At 46.6% G+C, this 21,050-nt stretch overlaps 1 protein-coding gene across 4 annotated transcripts in view; it reads right to left on the bottom strand.

Annotated features, from left to right (window-relative positions):
- The window catches only part of DGLUCY (D-glutamate cyclase), a 41,099-nt gene extending 32,394 nt beyond the window's left edge, over positions 1–8,705 (bottom strand). For 3 of the 4 annotated variants that reach the window (XR_005744844.1, XM_040333939.1, XM_040333941.1), the window contains exons 1-2: positions 6,203–6,289; positions 1,559–1,673 (exon numbers count right to left, since the gene is read on the bottom strand). Coding sequence is in view for 3 of the 4 variants with exons in the window: in XM_040333939.1 (XP_040189873.1) it covers positions 1,559–1,673; positions 6,203–6,232 (145 nt within the window). In the remaining variant the exon portion in view is untranslated. Of the gene's footprint in view, positions 1–1,558; positions 1,674–6,202; positions 6,290–8,642 lie in introns of those variants that run through there. The other variant, XM_040333940.1, reaches the window with a different exon arrangement.
- Between the last annotated feature and the right edge of the window lie 12,345 nt (positions 8,706–21,050).

The following is a 21,050-nucleotide window of genomic DNA, read 5'->3' as shown; positions in this document are numbered from 1 at the left end:
GAGTCTGTGGGACCCGCGGTCCGACTCACGGGGAAGGCGGCAGGGTCGCAAGCATCCTGGCGGCGGCGTGCACGCGACGGCATCTTAAAGGGGACGTACCTGTACGTGCCTTTGCCTTCCGTTACACTTTCTGATGGGTCCCCTAATCTGACGAAACACCGGGTTCGACATAGGGTGACCACTTTTTCAAACTGCCATTCAGGGACCCCCCCCCCCCCCCCGCATGCCCTCACGCCAGCCCCAAAAAATATGATTTTTTTTATTGCCCCCCTCACTTGTCGGCCTCATTTTTTTATTGCCCCCCACTTGTCAGCCTCAATTTTTATTGCCCCATTTATTACTGTACTGTCCCTAGCCCCAGTGCCCCGACTTGTCAACGGACCTGCTCCAATCAGGTTCCATGTGCTCACCTAATCTGGACTTGTGGTGTGGTGAGCAGTTGAGCGCCGGTTTTTGTTCCCTGGTCCAGGGTGGGGTGCCCCCCCTCAGGCAGGTGGCAGGAGGAGAAGTTGGGCAATGCGCTGAGAGAGTCGGGACCTACCTGTGGATCTAAGCCAGCACTACAGAAATCTCGCTGCCCGCCGGGAGGTCACTGAAGACTGGAGGAGTCAGGAGAAGACACAGTGAAGACGCTCTGGCTGCTTCCTCTGGGTGCTGCTGCAGCGGCCAGAGAAGGAGAGGAGGTGGGTGGACTCGGAGCGCAGGGCAGCACTGGGTAAAGGCCTTGCTCATCTCGGCCTCTTTCTGACACTCTGCGAATGTGACGTCACTGGTTGCTAGACGCTAGGCGGGGGGCGGCCCTATAAACCAGTTTGGCAATCGTCTATTATGGTGGCTGTGTGTCCTCATTTCATTCTGGGACACTGTATTGTCCCGGAATGAAGGTGCCCGGGACACGGGGGACACTAATGCGAATTGCGGGGCAATCTGGGACACGTGGGCACCCTAGTTCATATTGTCAGAACACCACCTTCTGACTGTAGACTAACTGCAGGCGAGTGCGGGGTGTACCAAGATGGCCGTGCGGGAACATCACTTCCTTTACATATTCTGATGGGTAGCGGCTTTCTGGCAGGACACCTGTGTGTCTGCGCTAAGGGAAGATGGATTCCAGGAAGTAAATGCTATATGAATCATCTGCCCTTACTCAATATGGCCACTGCAAAAAATGCTAGGGGGGGGGGGTTTTTCAAAGTGATTGCCAATCATGATAAAGCACGGAGACACGGATGGATGGGGGATTTTCGCTTTAAAGTGGAAGTAAACCCTCCTATGTTTTTCAGTCAAGGAAGCTGCCATCTTGGCCTTTGTTCAATCTTCAACTGCCATGAAGCTGCACATGTGATCAGTTATGACACCAGCCATTGGATGGTTTGACAGTTTGGTTGAGAGCACAACCAATGTGCAGTTAGCATTCCCGGCATGCCAGGAATGTTAACAGTTTTTTTAAGTGTTACATCGATGGGTTTACTACCGCTTTAAGTATTAAAAATAGTTCAGGTACAATTTAGTTTCACTTTAATGCCATCGGTCAAAATATAAAATTCCGTGTTCTTACCAGCGGACATGCCCGAGGTGTTGCGGGTGGCGATTTTGTTGTGCCGGATTAAACTCCGGGCCGTAGCGGGGAGGAGAGTCCGTAAGGCCTGCAGGCAAACCATATCAGAGTCCTCCTGAGAAACAAACCACAAACACAGCTCAGTATCAAGTGATGAGTATAGTCTGTGGACTACAGAACACCTCCCCTTTACGCTATAGAAATAAGAGGAAGGGGGGGTGTTCAGTAGTCCTAAAAAACTGTCTGTCCTAGGCTGACAACCCTGGGGTGGATTCAGGTACGACTTGCGCCCTCTTACGGAGGCGCAGCGTACCGTTTTAACGCTGCGCCTCCGTAAATTACCTGTGCTACGCTTCATTCATGAAGCAGTAGCTACGTAATTTGCGCGGGCACTCCTTAAAAATGCCCGGCGTAAGGGCGCGTAATTTAAATGATCCCGTAGGGGGCGGGAATCATTTAAATTAGGCGCGCTCCCGCGCCGAACGTAGTGCGCATGCTCCGTCTGGAAACTTTCCCGACGTGCATTGCGGCAAATGACGTCGCAAGGACGTCATTTGCTTCAACGTGAACGTGAATGGCGTCCAGCGCCATTCACGATTCACTTACGCAAACGACGTAATTTTCAAACGTCGCGACGCGGGAACGACGGGTATACTTAGCATTGGCTGCCCCTGCTAATAGCAGGAGCAGCCTTTTACGCGGAACCCGACGAACGTAAACGACGTAAAATGCGTACGCAGGGCGCGCGTAGGGTTGTGAATCGGCGTGAGTATGCAATTTGCATACTCTACGCTGACCACTACGGGAACGCCACCTAGCGGCCAGCGTAAGAATGCAGCCTAAGATACGACGGCATAAGAAGCCTTATGCCAGTCATATCTTAGGCTGCAGTCGGCGTAACGAGCTTTCTGAATACAGAAAAGTCGTTACGCCGGCGCAACTAAGCAATTGCGCTGCGTAACTATGGTTACGCAGACGCAATTGCTTACTGAATCCACCCCCCTGTTTCTCCATCGATACGGCACAGCGAATCGGAGTTGTCACCCTACAGACTGGAAAGCTGCAATAGATTACAATGTTCTTAGGTTTAGATACCTTAATAAACTGAAAAATTGCTGCGCAAATACCATGTGACAAAAAAAAAAGTTGCAACGACAACCATTTTATTCTCTAGAGTGTCTGCTAAAAAAAATATATATATAAAAATGTTTGGAGGTTAATTTTCTATCAAAAAAAATGTTGATTTTTACATGTAGGAGAGGAGTGCAGGAAATTGCCCAGGTGGGTAAGTGGTTAACCACTTAAAGCGGGAGTTCACCCATTTAAAAAAAAAAAAAAAATCTCCCCTTAGCTTCCTGCTCGTTCGGTCTAGGGGAATCGGCTATTTATATTAAAATAGGTGCAGTACTTACCCGTTTTCGAGCTGCATCTTCTTCCGTCGCTTCCGGGTATGGGTCTTCGGGAGCCGGCGTTCCTTCTTGAGTGACATTCTTCCGAGAGGCTTCCGACGGTCGCATCCATCGCGTCACTCGTAGCCGAAAGAAGCCGAACGTCGGTGCGGCTCTATACTGCGCCTGCGCACCGACGTTCGGCTTCTTTCGGAAAATCGTGACGCGATGGATGCGACCGTCGGAAGCCTCTCGGAAACCTGTCAATCAAGAAGGACCGCCCATTCCCGAAGCCCATACCCGGAAGCGACGGAGAGGATGCGTCTCGTAAACGGGTAAGTACTGCACATATTTTTAAATAAATTGCCGATTCCCCTAGTAATAACGAGCAGGAAGCGAAGGGGGAAAAGTGCCCTCTAAGGGTGAACCCCCGCTTTAAGACACGGACCTTTAGGCAGGTAAAGGACCCGGACAGTTTTTGCAATTCGGCACTGCGTCGCTTTAACTGACAATTGCGCGGTCGTGCGGCGTGGCTCCCAAACAAAATTGACGTCCTTTTTTCCCCACAAATAGAGCTTTCTTTTGGTGGTATTCGATCACCTCTGCTTTTTTTTTTTTTTTTGCGCTATAAACAAAAATAGAGCGACGATTTTGAAAAAAAATCTATATTTTTTACTTTTTGCTATAATAAATATCCCTAAAAAAGATATAAACATTTTTTTTCTCAGTTTCGGCCGATACGTATTCTTCTACATATTTTTGGTAAAAAAACAAAAATCGCAATAAGCGTTTATCGATTGGTTTGCGCAAAATGTATAGCGTTTACAAAATAGGGGATAGTTTTATTGCATTTTTATTAATATTTTTTTTTTTTTTACTACTAATGGCGGCGATCAGTGATTTTTTTCATGACTGCGACATTATGGCGGACACATCGGACAATTTTGACACATTTTTGGGACCATTGTCATTTTCACAGCAAAAAAATGCATTGTTTACTGTGAAAATGACAATTGCAGTTTAGGAGTTAACCACTAGGGGGCGCTGAAGGCATTAAGTGTGACCTCATATGTGTGTCTAACTGTAGGGGGGGCGGGGCTGGACGTGTGACATCATTGATCGCGTTTCCCTATAACAGGGAACACACGATCATTGACAACGCCACAGTGAAGAACGGGGAAGCCGTGTTTACACACACCTCTCCCCGTTCTTCAGCTCCGGAAAACCGATCGCAGGACACCGGCGGCGATCGGGTCCGCGGGTCCCGCGGCCAAGGTCACGGAGCTTCGGACCAGGTCGCGTTTATGCTCCGGCGGCGCATGACCCCACGGCTGGGCTTAAAGGGCCTATTTTGAATTAGGCGGGCTTACGCCGGCCCAGTTACACTGCGCCGCCGTAAGTTTCAGCGCAAGTTCTACGTGAATACAGGACTTGCTGCTCAAAACTTACGGCGGCGTAGTGTATCTGAGATACGCTACGCCCGCCTAATTCTACCTGAATCTAGCCCTAAGTTTTTTTTCAAACCCGATCATTAAAACGGCCTTGCCGACACACGATGGTGAAAAAAAAAAAGCTCTAGCAAAGCGCGGTGACGTACGACGGCACTATAAAAGGGAAGCTCCATGCGGATGACGCCACCCTTGGGGCTGCTTTTGCTGATTCCGTGTTAGTAAAAGAGGATTCGCGCTTTTCAGTCTGTTACAGCGTGATGAATGTGCTTACTCCATTACGAACGATAGTTTTACCAGAATGAGCGCTCCCGTCTCATAACTTACTTCTGAGCATGCCCGTTTTTTTTCACGTCGTTAAAGCCCACACACGACCATTCTTTTAGACGTTAAAAGCGACAACGTTAAAAACGTTGTGAAAAATTAGAGCATGTTCGAAATTTTTTATGCCCATTTTTTACATCGTGAAAAATGCTCTGGAGCCCACACAAGATAATTTTTAATGATATAAAAAAACACGTCGGGCTAGATTCAGATAGCCTGCCGTAACTTTGTGCGGGCGTAGCGTATCTCAGATACGCTACGCCGCCGTAACTTAGTGAGGCAGGGGCTGGATTCACAAAGAACCTGCGCCCTAAGTTACGGCGGCGTATCGTAAATCTGCCGGCGTAAGCGCGCCAAATTCAAATTTTGAAGAGGTGGGCGTGTTTTATGGAAATAAAACATGACCCCACGTAAATGACGTCTCTAACGAACGGCGCATGCGCCGTCCGTGAACGTATCCCAGTGCGCATGCTCCTAATCACGTCGCAAATAGTCAATACTTTCGACGTGAACGTAATTTACGCAAAGCCCTATTCGCGAACGACTTACGCAAACAACGCAAAATTCGACGCTGTCCCGACGTCCATACTTAACATTGGATACGCCTCATATAGCAGGAGTAACCTTACGCCGGAAAAAGCCTTACGTAAACGACGTAAAAAAATCCGCCGGGCGCACGTACGTTTCTAAATCGGCGTATCTTGCCCATTTGCATATTCTACGCCGAAATCAACGGAAGCGCCACCTAGTGGCCAGCGTAATTATGCACCCTAAGATACGACGGCGTAAGAGACTTACGTCGGTCGTATCTTAGCAGCATTCCGGCATATCTTGCTTTCTGAATACAGAAAAAACATACGCCGGCGCATCCTAGAAGTTACGCGGCGTATCAACAGATACGCCAATGTAACTTCTTACTGAATCTAGCCCGTCATTTTTTACAACCTGAAAACCGGTCGTGTGTACGCGGTACAAGGGTTTACAACCACTGTAAATTATCTCTAGACCACATAAAACGTAAACGACGCAAAATCCGACGCTGTCCCGACGTCCATACTTAACATTGGATACGCCTCATATAGCAGGAGTAACCTTACGCCGGAAAAAGCCTTTACGTAAACGACGTAAAAAAATCCGCCGGGCGCACGTACGTTTCTAAATCGGCGTATCTTGCCCATTTGCATATTCTACGCCGAAATCAACGGAAGCGCCACCTAGCGGCCAGCGTAAATATGCACCCTAAGATACGACGGCGTAAGAGACTTACGTCGGTCGTATCTTAGCAAAATTCCGGCGTATCTTGCTTTCTGAATACAGAAAAAAAGATACGCCGGCGCATCCTAGAAGTTACGCCGCGTATCAACAGATACGCCGACGTAACTTCTTACTGAATCTAGCCCGTCATTTTTTACAACCCAAAAAACGGTCGTGTGTACGCGGCACAAGGGTTTACAACCACTGTAAATTATCTCTAGACCACCTACCTCAGGTACTGACCCTACAGGTGAGTCCATGGCGGTCTTGGTCTCTTGTTATCACAGGATAGGGACTGCATATAACTGCAGCAAAACTCGCCCACTTATAAGTAGCAATCGTTAACCATCTAGTTAAACAGTTATCACGCTATGAGGAGCCCTGTTTATAAATACCTGACTTAAAGGGGTTGTAAAGGTAAATGTTTTTTCACCTTAATGCATCCTCCGTGGTCACGGAGCTTCGGACCAGGTCGCGGGAGCGTGCAGGCGGCGCGCGCGACCCCACGGCTGGGCTTAAAGGGCCATGTACGTGGATGTGCCCAGCCGTGCCATTCTGCAGACGTATATCGGCGTGAAGGGGTCCTTAAGTGGTTAATGCATGGAGGTAAAAAAAAAAAAAACTTCAGTATGCAGCCCCCTGTAATGCTTACTTGGGCCCGATCTAGTGATGTGCATGGGAGCGGATGCTGTCCCAGCTCTCTGCCTCCTCATTGGCTGATAGACAGCAATGGAAGCCATTGGTTCCCACTGCTGTCAATCACAGGCAGGGAGGAGGGAGCAGAGCCAAGCCCCATTCTATGTGTCTTATGGAACATGGGAGCGAGCATGCATGAGTGCCCCCACAGAAGGCGGCTTGCTATGGAGGCACTCAGCAGGGGGGGGGGGGGGGGGGAGCCCAGAGCTCCGGTGGGGGACCCGAGAAGAGAAAGATCGGGGCTGCTCTGTGCAAAACCATTACACAGAGCATGTCTGTTATTTACAAAAAAAGTTTAGTATAACTTTAACCACTTCCGGACCGCCTCCTGCACATATACGTCGGCAGAATGTCACGGCTGGGCACAAGCACGTATATATATACGTCCTGTACTTGTACCCAGCCGTGGGTCGCGGCGCGCTCCCGCGATCCGGTCCGAAGTTCCGGGACCGCGGGTCCCGCGGACCCGATCGCCGCTCGAGTGCGGCGATCGGTCCCCGGAGCTGAAGAACGGGGAGAGCCGTGTGTAAACACGGCTTCCCCGTGCTTCACTGTGGCGGCGTATCGATCGTGTCATCCCCTTTATAGGGGGAGACACGATGGATGACGTCACACCTACAGCCACACCCCCCTACAGTTGTAAACACTCACACAGTGAACCCTAACTCCTACAGCGCCCCCTGTGGTTAACTCCCAAACTGCAACTGTCATTTTCACAATAAAGAATGCAATTTAAATGCATTTTTTGCTGTGAAAATGACAATGGTCCCAAAAATGTGTCAAAATTGTCCGAAGTGTCCGCCATAATGTCGCAGTCACGAAAAAAAATCGCTGAACGCTGCCATTAGTAGTAAAAAAAAAAAAAATGCAATAAAACTATCCCCTATTTTGTAAACGCTATAAATTTTGCGCAAACCAATCGATAAACGCTTATTGCGATTTTTTTTTACCAAAAATAGGTAGAAGAATACGTATAGGCCTAAACTGAGGGAAAACAAAAATATATGTTTTTGGGGGATATTTATTATAGCAAAAAGTAAAAAATATTGAATTTTTTTCAAAATTGTCGCTCTATTTTTGTTTATAGCGCAAAAACTAAAAACCGCAGATGTGATCAAATACCACCAAAAGGAAGCTCTATTTGTGAGGAAAAAAGGACGCCAATTTTGTTTGGGAGCCACGTCGCACGACCGCGCAATTGTCTGTTAAAGCGACGCAGTCCCGAACTGTAAAAACACCTTGGGTCTTTAGCCAGCATATTGGTCCGGGGCTTAAGTGGTTAAGGGTGTTTTTAAATGCAAGCAGTACAACCTGGTAGTAGCCTCTTACAATACCTGTACGGCAGAGCACAGACTGGAAAGGGAAGAAAAAGCCCAAGGAGCCAATCAGAAGTGCTGCAGTGCTTGTGAAACTAACAAGGGATTCGCTGATAGCAGAGACAGTCAGATGAGCTCAGCAGTCTTCTGCTTTTCCTTTTGCTGTCCAATCACAGGCTAGGGGAGGGACAAGAATTGCAAGTGTTACTGAACTGCAGCAGAGAAGAATCAGATTTCCTGCCCTGCCAGGCATAGCTGTGCTGTGTGGCAGAACTGTGTAAATCCCAGGACTGGATGGACAGAAATACAAATCCTTTGGAAGGTAGAACTACTGCAATATTTGTATTTAAATAGCAAAAAAAGTTAGTACACACCGCTTTGCAACTATTGGGGGTGTTACAAGCCCCACAATGGCTAGCATTGCATGCTGGGGGTTGTAGTTCACATAAACAATGAATCTATATATTGGCAATTTGATGCCTACCCAGGCATACTGGTGATAATATTGTATGATTAAGAAATTGTATTGCTACTATTTTCTTCTTGTTTTCTTTTGGAAATATAATAAAAAATATTTTGGGGGAAAAAAAAAAACAATGAATCTGCACAGGGAGAAAATGATCAGTCCATACAAACACAAAGTAGAACAGCTGCTCACCTTCCAATGTGATTGAAATGTCAGTCCCAGAACAGTCACCGTGCTATAAATGAGACCTCTGAACAAAGGTTCCTATGGAAGAAAGGTTCTGCCTACCACAGCGACATCTTGTGGACAAATAATACAACTACAGTAAAACCTTGGTTTTGAGAGTAACTCGGTTTGAGAGCGTTTTGCAAGACGAGCAAAATGTTTTAATAAATTTTGCCTTGATATACAAGCGATGTCTTGATATAAGAGTAGCGTCATATCACAACTGAGTGTAAATAAAAAGAAGAGAGGAGCCTCTAACTGTAGCAATGTGGTTACATTTAATGAAGGTACAACATGTAGCAACTTATTGCTACACTTAGAGGCGTAAATAGGATACGTTACGCCTGCACAAAGATGCGCGCTCCTACGTGAATCCGGGCCATAGTTTTTTTGGGGGGGGGATATTTATTATAGCAAAAAGTAAAAAATATATTGTTTTTTTTTTTTTCAAAATTGTCGCTCTATTTTTGCTTATAGCGCAAAAAATAAAAACCACAGAGGTGATCAAATACCACCAAAAGGAAGCTTTATTTGTGGGGGGGAAAAAGGACGCCAATTTTGTTTGGAAGCCACGTCGCACGACCACGCAATTGTCAGTTAAAGCGACGCAAAAAGTGCTCTGGTCTTTAGCCAGCCAAATGGTCCGGGGCTGAAGTGGTTAATAGGAACAGGCCCAGAATGGGTAAAAGGATCTTCTGTAAACTTTATTGCACACCTATAACCCATTTATGATGGAAAGTAAAACAAATCTTAACGCCTGAAACCAGTCTTGCAACTTTGGTAGGTCTTAGTAAAACTGTCCTATCCGGCTCCATGAACACAGAAGCTAAAAAAAAGCTATAAAAAAAGCCAGTAGCTTTGCAGGGAGCCTTTCAAAAATTGTTTGCGTTTTTTACAATAGCGTTTATTAGCAGTAGTATGAACAGCGATCTGTCATTTCCCATCCCCCCGTCAGTTAGAACACAGAGAGGGAACACAGTTAACCCCTTGATCGCCCCCTAGTGTTAACCCCTTTACTGCCAGTGAAATTTTTACAATAATCAGTGCATTTTTATAGCACTGATCACTGTAAAATTGTAAATGGTCCCAAAAATGTGTCAAAAGTGCCCGATCTCTCCGCTATAATGTCGCAGACCCGATAAAAATCGCAGATCGCCGACATTACTAGTAAAAAAAAATAATAATAATAAAAATGCCATAATTCTATCCCCTATTTTGTAGACGCTATGGGCCAGATTCACAGCTGAGATACTATGTCGTATCTCTCAGAGTATCTATGCGACGGATTCATAGAATCAGTTACGCATAGATATCCATAAGATCCGACAGGTGTAATTGTTTTACACTGTCGGATCTTAGGATGCAGTACCGCGGCTGGGGGGAGTTTGCGTCGTAAACCAGCGTCGGGTATGCAAATTAGGAGTTACGGCGATCCACGACGGATTTTCGCGTTCGCTACGTCGCCGCTAGTCTAGTTTCCCGTCGCAAAGTTAGTCGTCGTTTTTGGTGCCTTAACTTTAGTCAGCAATCGTATTGCTGTATAAAGTATGGCCGTCGTTCCCGCGTTGAAATTTAAAAATTCACGTCGTTTGCGTAAGACGTTCGGGAATACGGAAGTACGCTACGCGCTTCGCCGTTCGAAAAAATGACGTCACTGCCCGCAAAGCACGGCGGGAATTTCGAAACGGAGCATGCGCAGTCGGTCCAGCGCGGGAGCGCACCTAATTTAAATGGCACACACCCATTTAAATTAGGCGGGCTTACGCCGGAGGCCGTCGGCGTAGTTTTCATCGCAAGTGCTTTGTGAATCAGGCACTTGCGATGAAAACTTGCGGCGGTGTAACGTATCTACGATACGTTACGCCGCCGCACTTCTACCTGAATCTGGCCCTATAACTTTTGCGCAAACCAATCATTATACGCTTATTGCGTTTTTTTTTTACCAAAAATAGGTAGAATACATAATCGGCCTTTTTTTTGGGGGGGGGATATTTATTATAGCAAAAAGTAAAAGATATTGTGTTTTTTTTTTTTTTTTTTTAATTGTCGCTTTTGTTTATAGTGTAAAAAATAAAAACCGCAGAGATGATCAAATACCACCAAAAGAAAGTTCTATTTGTGGGAAAAAAAGGACGCAACTTTTGTTTGGGTACAACGTCGCACGACGGCGCAATTGTCAGTTAAAGCGACGCAGTGCCGAATTGTAAAAAAGTTCTCTGGTTCAGAAAAGGGGGTAAAATCTTCCAGGGCTGAAGCGGTTAACTGAACAAGTTTGAAGATAGAAGCTGATTGGTTGCCATGCACAGCTGCTCCAGATTCTGTCTGTTTCAGTTTTTATAAACTCCCCCAATGTATAATTTTGTTTCCAGTCTTCTCCTCTAGTCGTTTACTAGAGGGGGAGAATGGAAACAAAAGATAATTTATCTTTTTGTTTCCATTCCCCTCTGGTATGTGATGGGGGGGGATTTACTAAAACTGATGCACAAAGAATCTGGTGCGGCTCTGCATAGAAACCAATCAGCTTCCGGGTTTTATTGGCAAAGCAAAGGGGTTGTAAAGGTACAATTTTTCCCCCTAAATAGCTTCCTTTTCCTTAGTGCAGTCCTCCTTCACTTACCTCATCCTTCCATTTTGCTTTTAAATGTCCTTATTTCTTCTGAGAAATCCTCACTTCCTGTTCTTCTGTCTGTAACTCCACACAGTAATGGGAGGCTTTCTTCCTGGTGTGGAGTGTGGTGCTCGCCCCCTCCCTTGGACTACGGGAGAGTCAGGAACGCTCTCTACATTGCAGATAGAGGAAGGAGCTGTAGAGGTACGTTCCTACGTTCCTCTGGCCGCCACTGATTCAGAGAATCAGTTACGCATAGATTTCCCTAAGATCCGACCGGCGTAAGTGTCTTACACCATCGTATCTTAGGCTGCATATTTACGCTGGCCGCTAGGTGGTGCTTCCGTATAGTTACGCAATGAATATGCTAATTATGTAGATACGCCGATTCAGAAACGTACGTCTGGCCGGCGCATTTTTTTACGTCGTTTACCTTAGGCTTTTTTCGGCGTAAAGTTACCCCTGCTATATGAGGCGTAGCTAATGTTAAGTATGGACGTCGTTCCCGCGTCGAGTTTTGAAAATGTTACGTCGTTTGCGTAAGTCGTTCGCGAATAGGGCTGTACGTAAGTTACATTCACGTCTAAAGCAATGACGACTTGCGGCGTAATTTCGAGCATGCGCACTGGGATTTTTTCACGAAACGTCAAATACGCGGGGTCACAGTTAACTGCTTCCCGACCGGCGCATGTAGATATACGTCGGCAGAATGGCACGTACAGGCACATTGGCGTACCTGTACGTCCCTGCCTTTCCGCGGGTCGGGGGTCCGATCGGGAGGGACCCCCTCCCGCTACATGCGGCGGTCGGATTCCCTCGGGGAGCGATCCGGGACGAGGGCGCGGCTATTCGTTTATAGCCGCTCCGTCGCAATCGCTCCCCGGAGCTGAAGAACGGGGAGAGCCGTATGTAAACACGGCTTCCCAGTGCTTCACTGTGGCGCTGCATCGATCGAGTCATCTCTTTTATAGGGAGACTCGATCGATGACGTCACTCCTACAGCCACACCCCCGTACAGTTGTAAACACACACTAGGTGAACACTAAATCCTACAGCGCCCCCTGTGTTTAACTCCCAAACTGCAACTGTCATTTTCACAATAAACAATGCAATTTAAATGCATTTTTTGCTGTGAAAATAACAATGGTCCCAAAAATGTGTCAAAATTGTCCGAAGTGTCTGCCATAATGTCACAGTCACGAAAAAAATCGGTGATCGCCGCCATTAGTAGTAAAAAAAAAAAAAATAATAAAAATGCAATAAAACTATCCCCTATTTTGTAAACGCTATAAATTTTGCGCAAACCAATCGATAAACGCTTATTGCGATTTTTTTTACCAAAAATAGGTAGAAGAATATGTATCGGCCTAAACTGAGGAATTTTTTTTTATATATTTATGTTTTTGGGGGATATTTATTATAGCAAAAAGTAAAAAATATTGCATTTTTTTCAAAATTGTCGCTCTATTTTTGTTTATAGCGCAAAAAATAAAAACCGCAGAGGTGATCAAATACCACCAAAAGAAAGCTTTATTTGTGGGGAAAAAAGGACGCCAATTTTGTTTTGGAGCCACGTCGCACGACCGCGCAATTGTCTGTTAAAGCGACGCAGTGCCAAATTATAAAAACCCCTTGGGTCATGTAGCAGCATATTGGTCCGGTCCTTAAGTGGTTAATATACATAAAACACGCCCACATCATCCACATTTGAATTAGGCGGGCTTACGCCGACACACATACGTTATTCCACCTTAACTAAGGGTGCAAGTTGTTTCTGCATACGGAACTTGCGCCCTAAGTTACGGCGGCGTACCGTATCTGCGATATACGTTATGCCCGCCCATAGATAGACAATTCTATCTGAATCCGGGCCTGTATGTATTCCAGTGAAAGGTAAAAAAAACAGCACTTCACCATACTACAGTCAGTCTGGTATGTCTGCAGACAATCTGCCGGAAAACAACTGGCCAGTAGGCGATAGGCAGTGTAAAATAAAATAAAAACTCGGAGCAACAGCCATGAGCAGCAGCAGAAAGGACGCGGGTGACGTCACAGGAAAAACTCCTCCCCCGTACGCGCATTACGTCCGGATTGGACTTCGTCAGCAGTGGGACGAAGTCCAATCCGGACATAACGTGACATAGCGTGTAGAGTTGAAAGTGGTCCTGTGGGTTGGTTGGGGGAGGAGCAACCAAGAAAGGAACATTTCAGAAAGGCAAGTATTACATTTTCATTTTTCTTCTGCACAAGTTATCGCCCTTTCCTGCACACTGGTAAGTTGGACAAATATCTATTCCATTGCAGTGGCACATTCATACAGAGTAGGGTGACCACATTTCCAAACTACAATTCAGGGACATCTCCCCCCCCCCCCCCCCCCCACCATCCCTTCCGAAAAATCAGCTTGTGCTGTAACGAATCACAGCACAGTGATTGGACACAAGAGGCGGGATTTATGATTTCTCCAATCACAAACATGGGGCGGGATTGTGCTCCTCCAGGCATTCCCGGCCAGGACTGTCAGCGAGTAAAGCGGTGATGTGGCGGCCTTTTTTGGGGGCATCAGATTGGCCCCGGGGGGGTGGCTGTGTCAGTTTCATCCCGGGACACTGTATTGTCCTGGAATGAAGGTGCCCGGGACAGACCTGCAAAATGCGGGACTGTCCCGGGTAGGGTGACCACATTTCCTGACTACAATTCATGGACACCCCCCTTCTAAAAAATCAGCTTGGGCTGTAATGAATCACAGCACAGTGATTGGACACAAGGGGGCAGATCCTCAAAGAAATTACGCCGGCGTATCTCTTGATACGCCGTGTAATTTCAAATTTTGCGCGTCGTATCTTTGTTTTGTTATCCTTCAAACAAGATACGACGGCATCTGTGTTAGATCCGACAGGCGTACGCCTTAGCTATTTCCGACGATCCACGAACGTACGCGCGGCCGTCCCATTTTTTGATTGTCGTTTATGTTCGGCTTTTTCCGGCGTATAGTTAAAGCTGCTATCTGGTGGCGTACTCAATGTTAAGTATGGCCGTCATTCCCGCGTATAATTTTGAAAATTTTACGTCGTTTGCGTAAGTCGTCCGTGAATGGGGCTGGACGCCATTTACGTTCACGTCGAAAACAATGACGTCCTTGCGACGTCATTTGGAGCAATGCACCATGGGAGTTTAGAAGGACGGGGCATGAGCAGTTCGTTCGGCGCGGGGACACGCTTCATTTAAATGAAACACGCCCCTACTCGCCGCATTTGAATTCCGCGCCCTTACGCCGCGAGAGATACGCTACGCCGCCGTAACTTACGGCACAAATTCTTTCAGGATTTAAAGAATAGCAAAGTAAGTTACAGCGCCGTCGCGTATCTCACATCTGCGCCGGGCGCAGCGTAGGTATGTGGATCTGCCCCAAGAGGCGGGATTTATGATTTCTCCAATCACAAACAGGGGGCGGGGATTGTTCTCCTCCAGGCATTCCTGACCAGGACAAGTACAAGTGATGTGGCGGCCTTTTTTGGGGGAATCAGATTGGCCCAGGGGGGGTGGCTGTGTCAGTTTCATTCCGGGACACTGTATTGTCCTGAAATGCAGGCCTGTCGCTACAAGGCGGGCAAACCAAGCAATTGCATGGGGCCCCGAGCTGGCCTGGGGCCAGTGGGGGCCCCATGTCCATTTTGCTTGGGGCCCCCAAATTCCTTCAAACGGCCCTGCTGGAATGAAGGTGCCCGGGACAGACCTGCAAAATGCGGGACTGTCCTGGGCAATCCGGGACACGTAGTCACCCTAATACAGAGACCCTACGTAGATCAGGAAGAGAAAATAGGAATACATTACGGGGGGAAATTGTATTCTTTATCAAGGGAAGGGGGGGGAGGGCTATGAGAAACTGGTAAATGGAAGATTCAAGGTGCTTTTTTGTTTCTTTTATTGAGCTGTTTATCTTTGGCATTTCCTCGGGTATACCATGTTCCTGGCTGGCACTGCGCGCCAGCCAGGAACAGCACCAGGATCACACCGTCCCCACAGCACACAGCCTGCTGTTATCTCCAACTGTGACAAATTCTGTCAAGTCTGCCAAACATTTCCTCTTCTCTGCGCTGTGTGAAAACATCTATTTATGTCTGTGGGTTTGTTATAGACAGAACTTCCAGATACACAAACGCGCTCCAGCAAATAAGGAATTCAAGACGACGCGAGCCAACAAAAATGTAATGCAAACAAATGAATCATAGAAAATCTATATAGATGGGGGTCAGTAACAGTTTTTCATTCCATGCAATAGCTGGACTTCCTGCTACAGTTTACTGACTGGCGGTGGCGGCCCGGTCGGTTGGTGGGACAGTCAGTCGCACTTGCCCTATCGCGGCTTCCCATGCTCGGCGGCGGCCTCCTTTTTTCCCTGCTCTCCACGTGCCTCCACTGCGGCGGCAGCTTCCATTTTCTCCCTCCTTCCCTGCAGCCAATTGGGAGTCTACTCTTTTCAGCCAATCAGAAAACAGGTCTCATACCCGCTTCTGAATGGCCGGATTCAGGCTCAGTGTTACAACAGCGAATGTCCATTACTACTGCTATATGAGGCGTAGCCAATGTTAAGTATGGACGTCGGGACAGCGTCGAATTTTCCGTTGTTTCCGTAAGTCGTACGCGAATAGGGATGTGCGTAAGTTACGTTCACGTCGAAAAGCATTGACTATTTGCGGCGTAATTTGGAGCATGCGCACTGGGATACTTTCACGGACGGCGCATTCGCCGTTCGTTAGAAGCGTCAAATACGTGGGGTCACGAGTAATTAGCATACAACACGCCCCCTTCCAGCCTATTTTGAATTAGGCGGACTTACGCCGGCCCATATACGCTACGCCGCCGTAACTTCGGGCGCAAATTCTTTCTGAATACGGGACTTGCCTGTCAATGTTACGGCGGCGTAGCGTATATGAGATACGCTACGCCCACCTAAAGGTAGGCATGCGCCGTCCGTTCGTTAGAAGTGTCAAATACGAGGGGTCACGAGTAATTAGCATACAACACGCCCCCTACCAGCCTATTTTGAATTAGGCGGACTTACGCCGGCCCATATACGCTACGCCGCCGTAACTTCGGGTGCAAATTCTTTCTGGATACGGGACTTGCCTGTCAAAGTTACGGCGGCGTAGCGTATATGAGATACGCTACGCCCGCCTAAAGATAGGCATTTCACTCTGAATCTAGCCCAAAGTCTGCATTTGGATTGTGCACAGTTCTAAAGGGTCCGGGACCCTGCAGACACGCCGCGGTCGTGCAAGGCGACTATACTTGTGTTTGCAGTGTGTTGTCTGTACCGCACATTGCATGCTGTGGTTTACACAATCTCAACACAAAATCTTGGCACAAAAACTGACACTTCCTCTCGTGTTTCAAACTGAAACTTTGTCTCTTCTTCATCAACTTCCCTTTTTATTAGAAATCATATTGTTGCATGAAAGCCCCTAACTGTGGACGGTCATCTATTTCTTTAACGTATCCAACTAGTTGCAGTGAGCTGCCTGAGAAAGGTTTGAGAAAACAAACAAAAAACACATTAGGGGAAGTTTACACTGGTGGGGGGGGACTCAAAAGTTCAGCCTTGTTTTTACCCATCCCTGACCACCCACCTTAACCACTTCAATACTGGCCACTTATACACCTTCCTGCCCAGACCAATTTTCAGCTTTCAGCGCTGTTTCACTTTGAATGACAATTGCGCGGTCATGCTACACTGTACACAAACTAAATTTTTTCATTTTTCTGCTTAACCACTCAAGACCCCGGACCTTTATGCAGGTAAACGACCTGGCCAGTTTTTTGCGATTCGGCACTGCGTCGCTTTAACTGACAATTGCGCGGTCGTGCGATGTGGCTCCCAAACAAAATTGGCGTCCTTTTTTTCCCACAAATAGAGCTTTCTTTTGGTGGTATTTGATCACCTCTGGGATTTTTATTTTCTGCTTAACCACTCAAGACCCCGGACCTTTATGCAGGTAAAGGATCTGGCCAGTTTTTGCGATTCGGCACTGCGTCAATTTAACTGACAATTGCGCGGTCGTGCGATGTGGCTCCCAAACAAAATTAGCGTCCTTTTTTCCCCACAAATAGAGCTTTCTTTTGGTGGTATTTGATCACCTTTGCGGTTTTTATTTTTTGCGCTATAAACAAGAATAGAGCGACAATTTTGAAAAAAAATCAATATTTTTTACTTTTGGCTATAATAAATATCCCCCAAAAATATATAAAAAAAACATTTTTTTCCCTCAGTTTAGGCCGATACGTATTCTTCTACCTATTTTTGGAAAAAAAAATCGCAATAAGCGTTTATCGATTGGTTTGTGCAAAATTTATAGCGTTTACAAAATAGGGGATAGTTTTATTGCATTTTTATTAATTTTTATTTTTTTTACTACTAAAGGCGGCGATCAGCGATTATTTTTTCATGACTGCGACATTATGGCGGACACATCGGACAATTTTGACACATTTTTGGGACCATTGTCATTTTCACAGCAAAAAATGCTATAAAAATGCATTGTTTACTGTAAAAATGCCAGTGCAGTTTAGGAGTTAACCACTAGGGGGCACTGTAGGGGTTATGTGTGACCTCATATGTTTTTCTAACTGTAGGGGGGCGGGGCTGGACGTGTGACGTCATTGATTGTGTTTCCCTATATCAGGGAACACACGATCAATGAAGCTGCCACTGTGAAGAACAGGGAAGCTGTGTTTACACACACCTCTCCCCGTTCTTCAGCTCTGGGGACCGATCGCGGGACTCCAGCGGCGATCGGTTTCCGTGGGTCCCACGGCCGCGGAGCTTCGGCTGGGCACTTAAAGAGGATGTACATGTACGTGCTTGTGCCCAGCCGTTCCATTCTGCCGACGTATATCTGCAGGAGGCGGTCCTTAACCACTTAAGGACCGCCTCCTGTAAATATACGTCAGCAGAATGACACGGCTGGGCAGATGTACGTACCGGTACGTCCTGTACATCTACCCAGCCGTGGGTCGCGGGCGCGTGCCCGTGACCGAAGCTCCGGGACCTGTGGACCCGATCGCCGCTGGGGTAACGCGATCGCTCCCCGGAGCTGAAGAACGGGGAGAGCCGTATGTAAACACGGCTTCCCCGTGCTTCACTGTGGCGGCTGCATCGATCGTGTCATCCCCTTTATAGGGAGACACAATCGATGACGTCAGTCCTACAGCCACATTTTTTGCTGTGAAAATGACAATGGTCCCAAAGATGTGTCAAAATTGTCCGATGTGTCGCCATAATGTCGCAGTCATGAAAAAAATCGCTGATCGCCGCCATTAGTAGTAAAAAAAAAAGAATTGATAAAAATGCAATAAAACTATCCCCTATTTTGTAAATGCTATACATTTTGCGCAAACCAACCGATAAACGCTTATTGCGATTTTTTTTTTACCAAAAATATGTAGAAGAATACGTATCGGCCTAAACTGAGGAAAAAAACAATTTTTTTATATATTTTTGGGGGATATTTATTATAGCAAAAAGTAAAAAATATTGATTTTTTTTCAAAATTGTCGCTCTATTTTTGTTTATAGCACAAAAAATAAAAACCGCAGAGGTAATCAAATACCACCAAAAGAAAGCTCTATTTGTGGTTAAAAAAGGACGCCAATTTTGTTTGGGAGCCACATGGCACGACCGCGCAATTGTCAGTTAAAGCGACGCAGTGCCGAATCGCAAAAAGGGGAAAGGTCCTTAACCTGCATAATGGTCCGGGTCTTAAGTGGTTAATAAGGATCCTGTGTTAAGCTTGTGAATTTACTGCTATTGCTTTTGTACTATTATAAACCAGCAAAGACATTCTTGCAGACAGTGACCATTTGCAGATCTGGTTGTATGCGCTGGAGATATGCGGTGTATACTTAGCCAGGCCTGTCCTAAAACCACCCACCACCCACGGCTAAGCTTTATTTATGCTCCCAGGTGTTCCGTTTTCCTTCTGTACAAAGATAAACACAGCAGTGACCTGAACCTGCATGCCTCAGAGTCTGCTCAGCCGCATTGCAACAAGAGGCTCTTCTGATGGAAATAACCTCCGAAAGATCCACGCGCCACCTTAAATTATCTGTCCTCGCAGGCATCTAAATATATTTCTCAAAGTCACAACTAAACCGCAATCCCTTAACTCTTCATGTGCAGCGGAGGCGCCCAAATGGTCTCACCCATAAAAGTTTGAAGGAAGAGAGTACTTTGTGGATTCTTGGTAAAATCTTTTCTGTGCCAGGTACATTGTTAAAGAAGAACTCCCGCATTACGCTTACCCCTGAAGGAGCCGGTAGAGGTATTGGGCCGTCTGAAAAGAGCACTACGCATGCTAACACACCTGACTGGGTGGGGAATATTTATTGTAGATATAATGTAGGTACACCCCAATAGCTTAAAGGGGTTCTAAAGCAGTGGTTCTCAACCTCTAGTGCCGTGACCCCTTGATAACATTTCCCAAGTTGTGGGGACCCCTAACAGTAAAATAATTTTCGTAGTGTGGGTTGTTGCCGACCCCCAGGTTGAGAACCACTGTTCTAAAGGCTTGAGTTTTCTGTATCTTCATGCATTCTATGCATAAAGGTAAAAACCCTCTCTGTGCACCCCCCCCCCTCCAAATACTTACCTGAATCCCATCTTGATCCAGCGTTCCTAATACCCCACCGCGACAGTTTGAAATTTAGGGGCGAATGGTTTTTACAACGCTGGTTTGCTCTCCTAGCACCCGACATGTCACTTTTCGCAGCACAAACTCAGGACTGGCCATGGCAGAGTTAAATAAAATAGAAACTTGAAGATTGAAAATTGTTCCCAACACCCTACTGTGACAGCTTAAAATATAGGGGCGAATGGTTTTTACAGGGCTGGTTTGCTCTCCCAGCACCCAACCCACCTCTTTTCGCAGCACGGACTTGGGACCGGCCATGGCAGAGTTAAAAAAAATAAAAAACTCAAAGATTGTAAATTGTTCCCAACACCCCGTCGTGACGGCTTAAAATATAGGGGCGAATGGTTTTTACAGGTCTGGTTTGCTCTCCCAGCACCCAACCCTTCTCTTTTCACAGCACGGACTCGGGACCAGTAATGGCAGAGTTAAAATAACTTAACGTTTGAAGATTGAAATTGTTCACAACACCCTGCCATGACGACTTGAAATATAGGGGCAAATAGTTTTTTTTACAGGGCTGGTTTTCTCTCCCAGCACCAACCCCTCCTCTTTTTTGCAGTACGGGCTTGGGACCGGCCACGGCAGAGTTAAAAAAACTGAAAGCGTGAAGACTGAAAATTGTTCCCAACAGCCCGCCATGATAGCTTGAAATATATGGGTGAATGGTTTTACAGGGTTAGTTTGCTCGCCCAGCATCCGACCCTCCTCTTTTCACAGCATGGACTTGGGACTGGCGATGGCAGAGTTAGGCTGCATTCACACCTGAGCGTCGGTCGTTTTTTGGGGCGTATTCATGCTTATTTGCGCGTTTGCATACAGCGTTGTCCGACGTTTTTGTACTTCGACGTTTTTCATTTTATCCGATAGGAAAAATTATCATCTTTTCATCACTTGTTGCTATGTTGGTAGATTTGTTTAATCTTCTGTCTGGGTGAAAAGTTCTATTGATTAAAGCGACGAAACGCCCGTAGCAAACGCTCGTTGTCGCGCAATTCGCTTGAATCGAGCGTTTCCATTACTTTCTATGGGAAATGGAAACGCTCAAATACGCCCAAACCGCCCGATACGCACGACAAA

Source organism: Rana temporaria, chromosome 13 (genome assembly GCF_905171775.1).
Source record: "Rana temporaria chromosome 13, aRanTem1.1, whole genome shotgun sequence".
Taxonomy (NCBI): domain Eukaryota; kingdom Metazoa; phylum Chordata; class Amphibia; order Anura; family Ranidae; genus Rana; species Rana temporaria.
The sequence above is the reverse complement of the archived record's forward strand: the minus strand, read 5'-3'. Positions and strand labels throughout refer to the sequence as shown.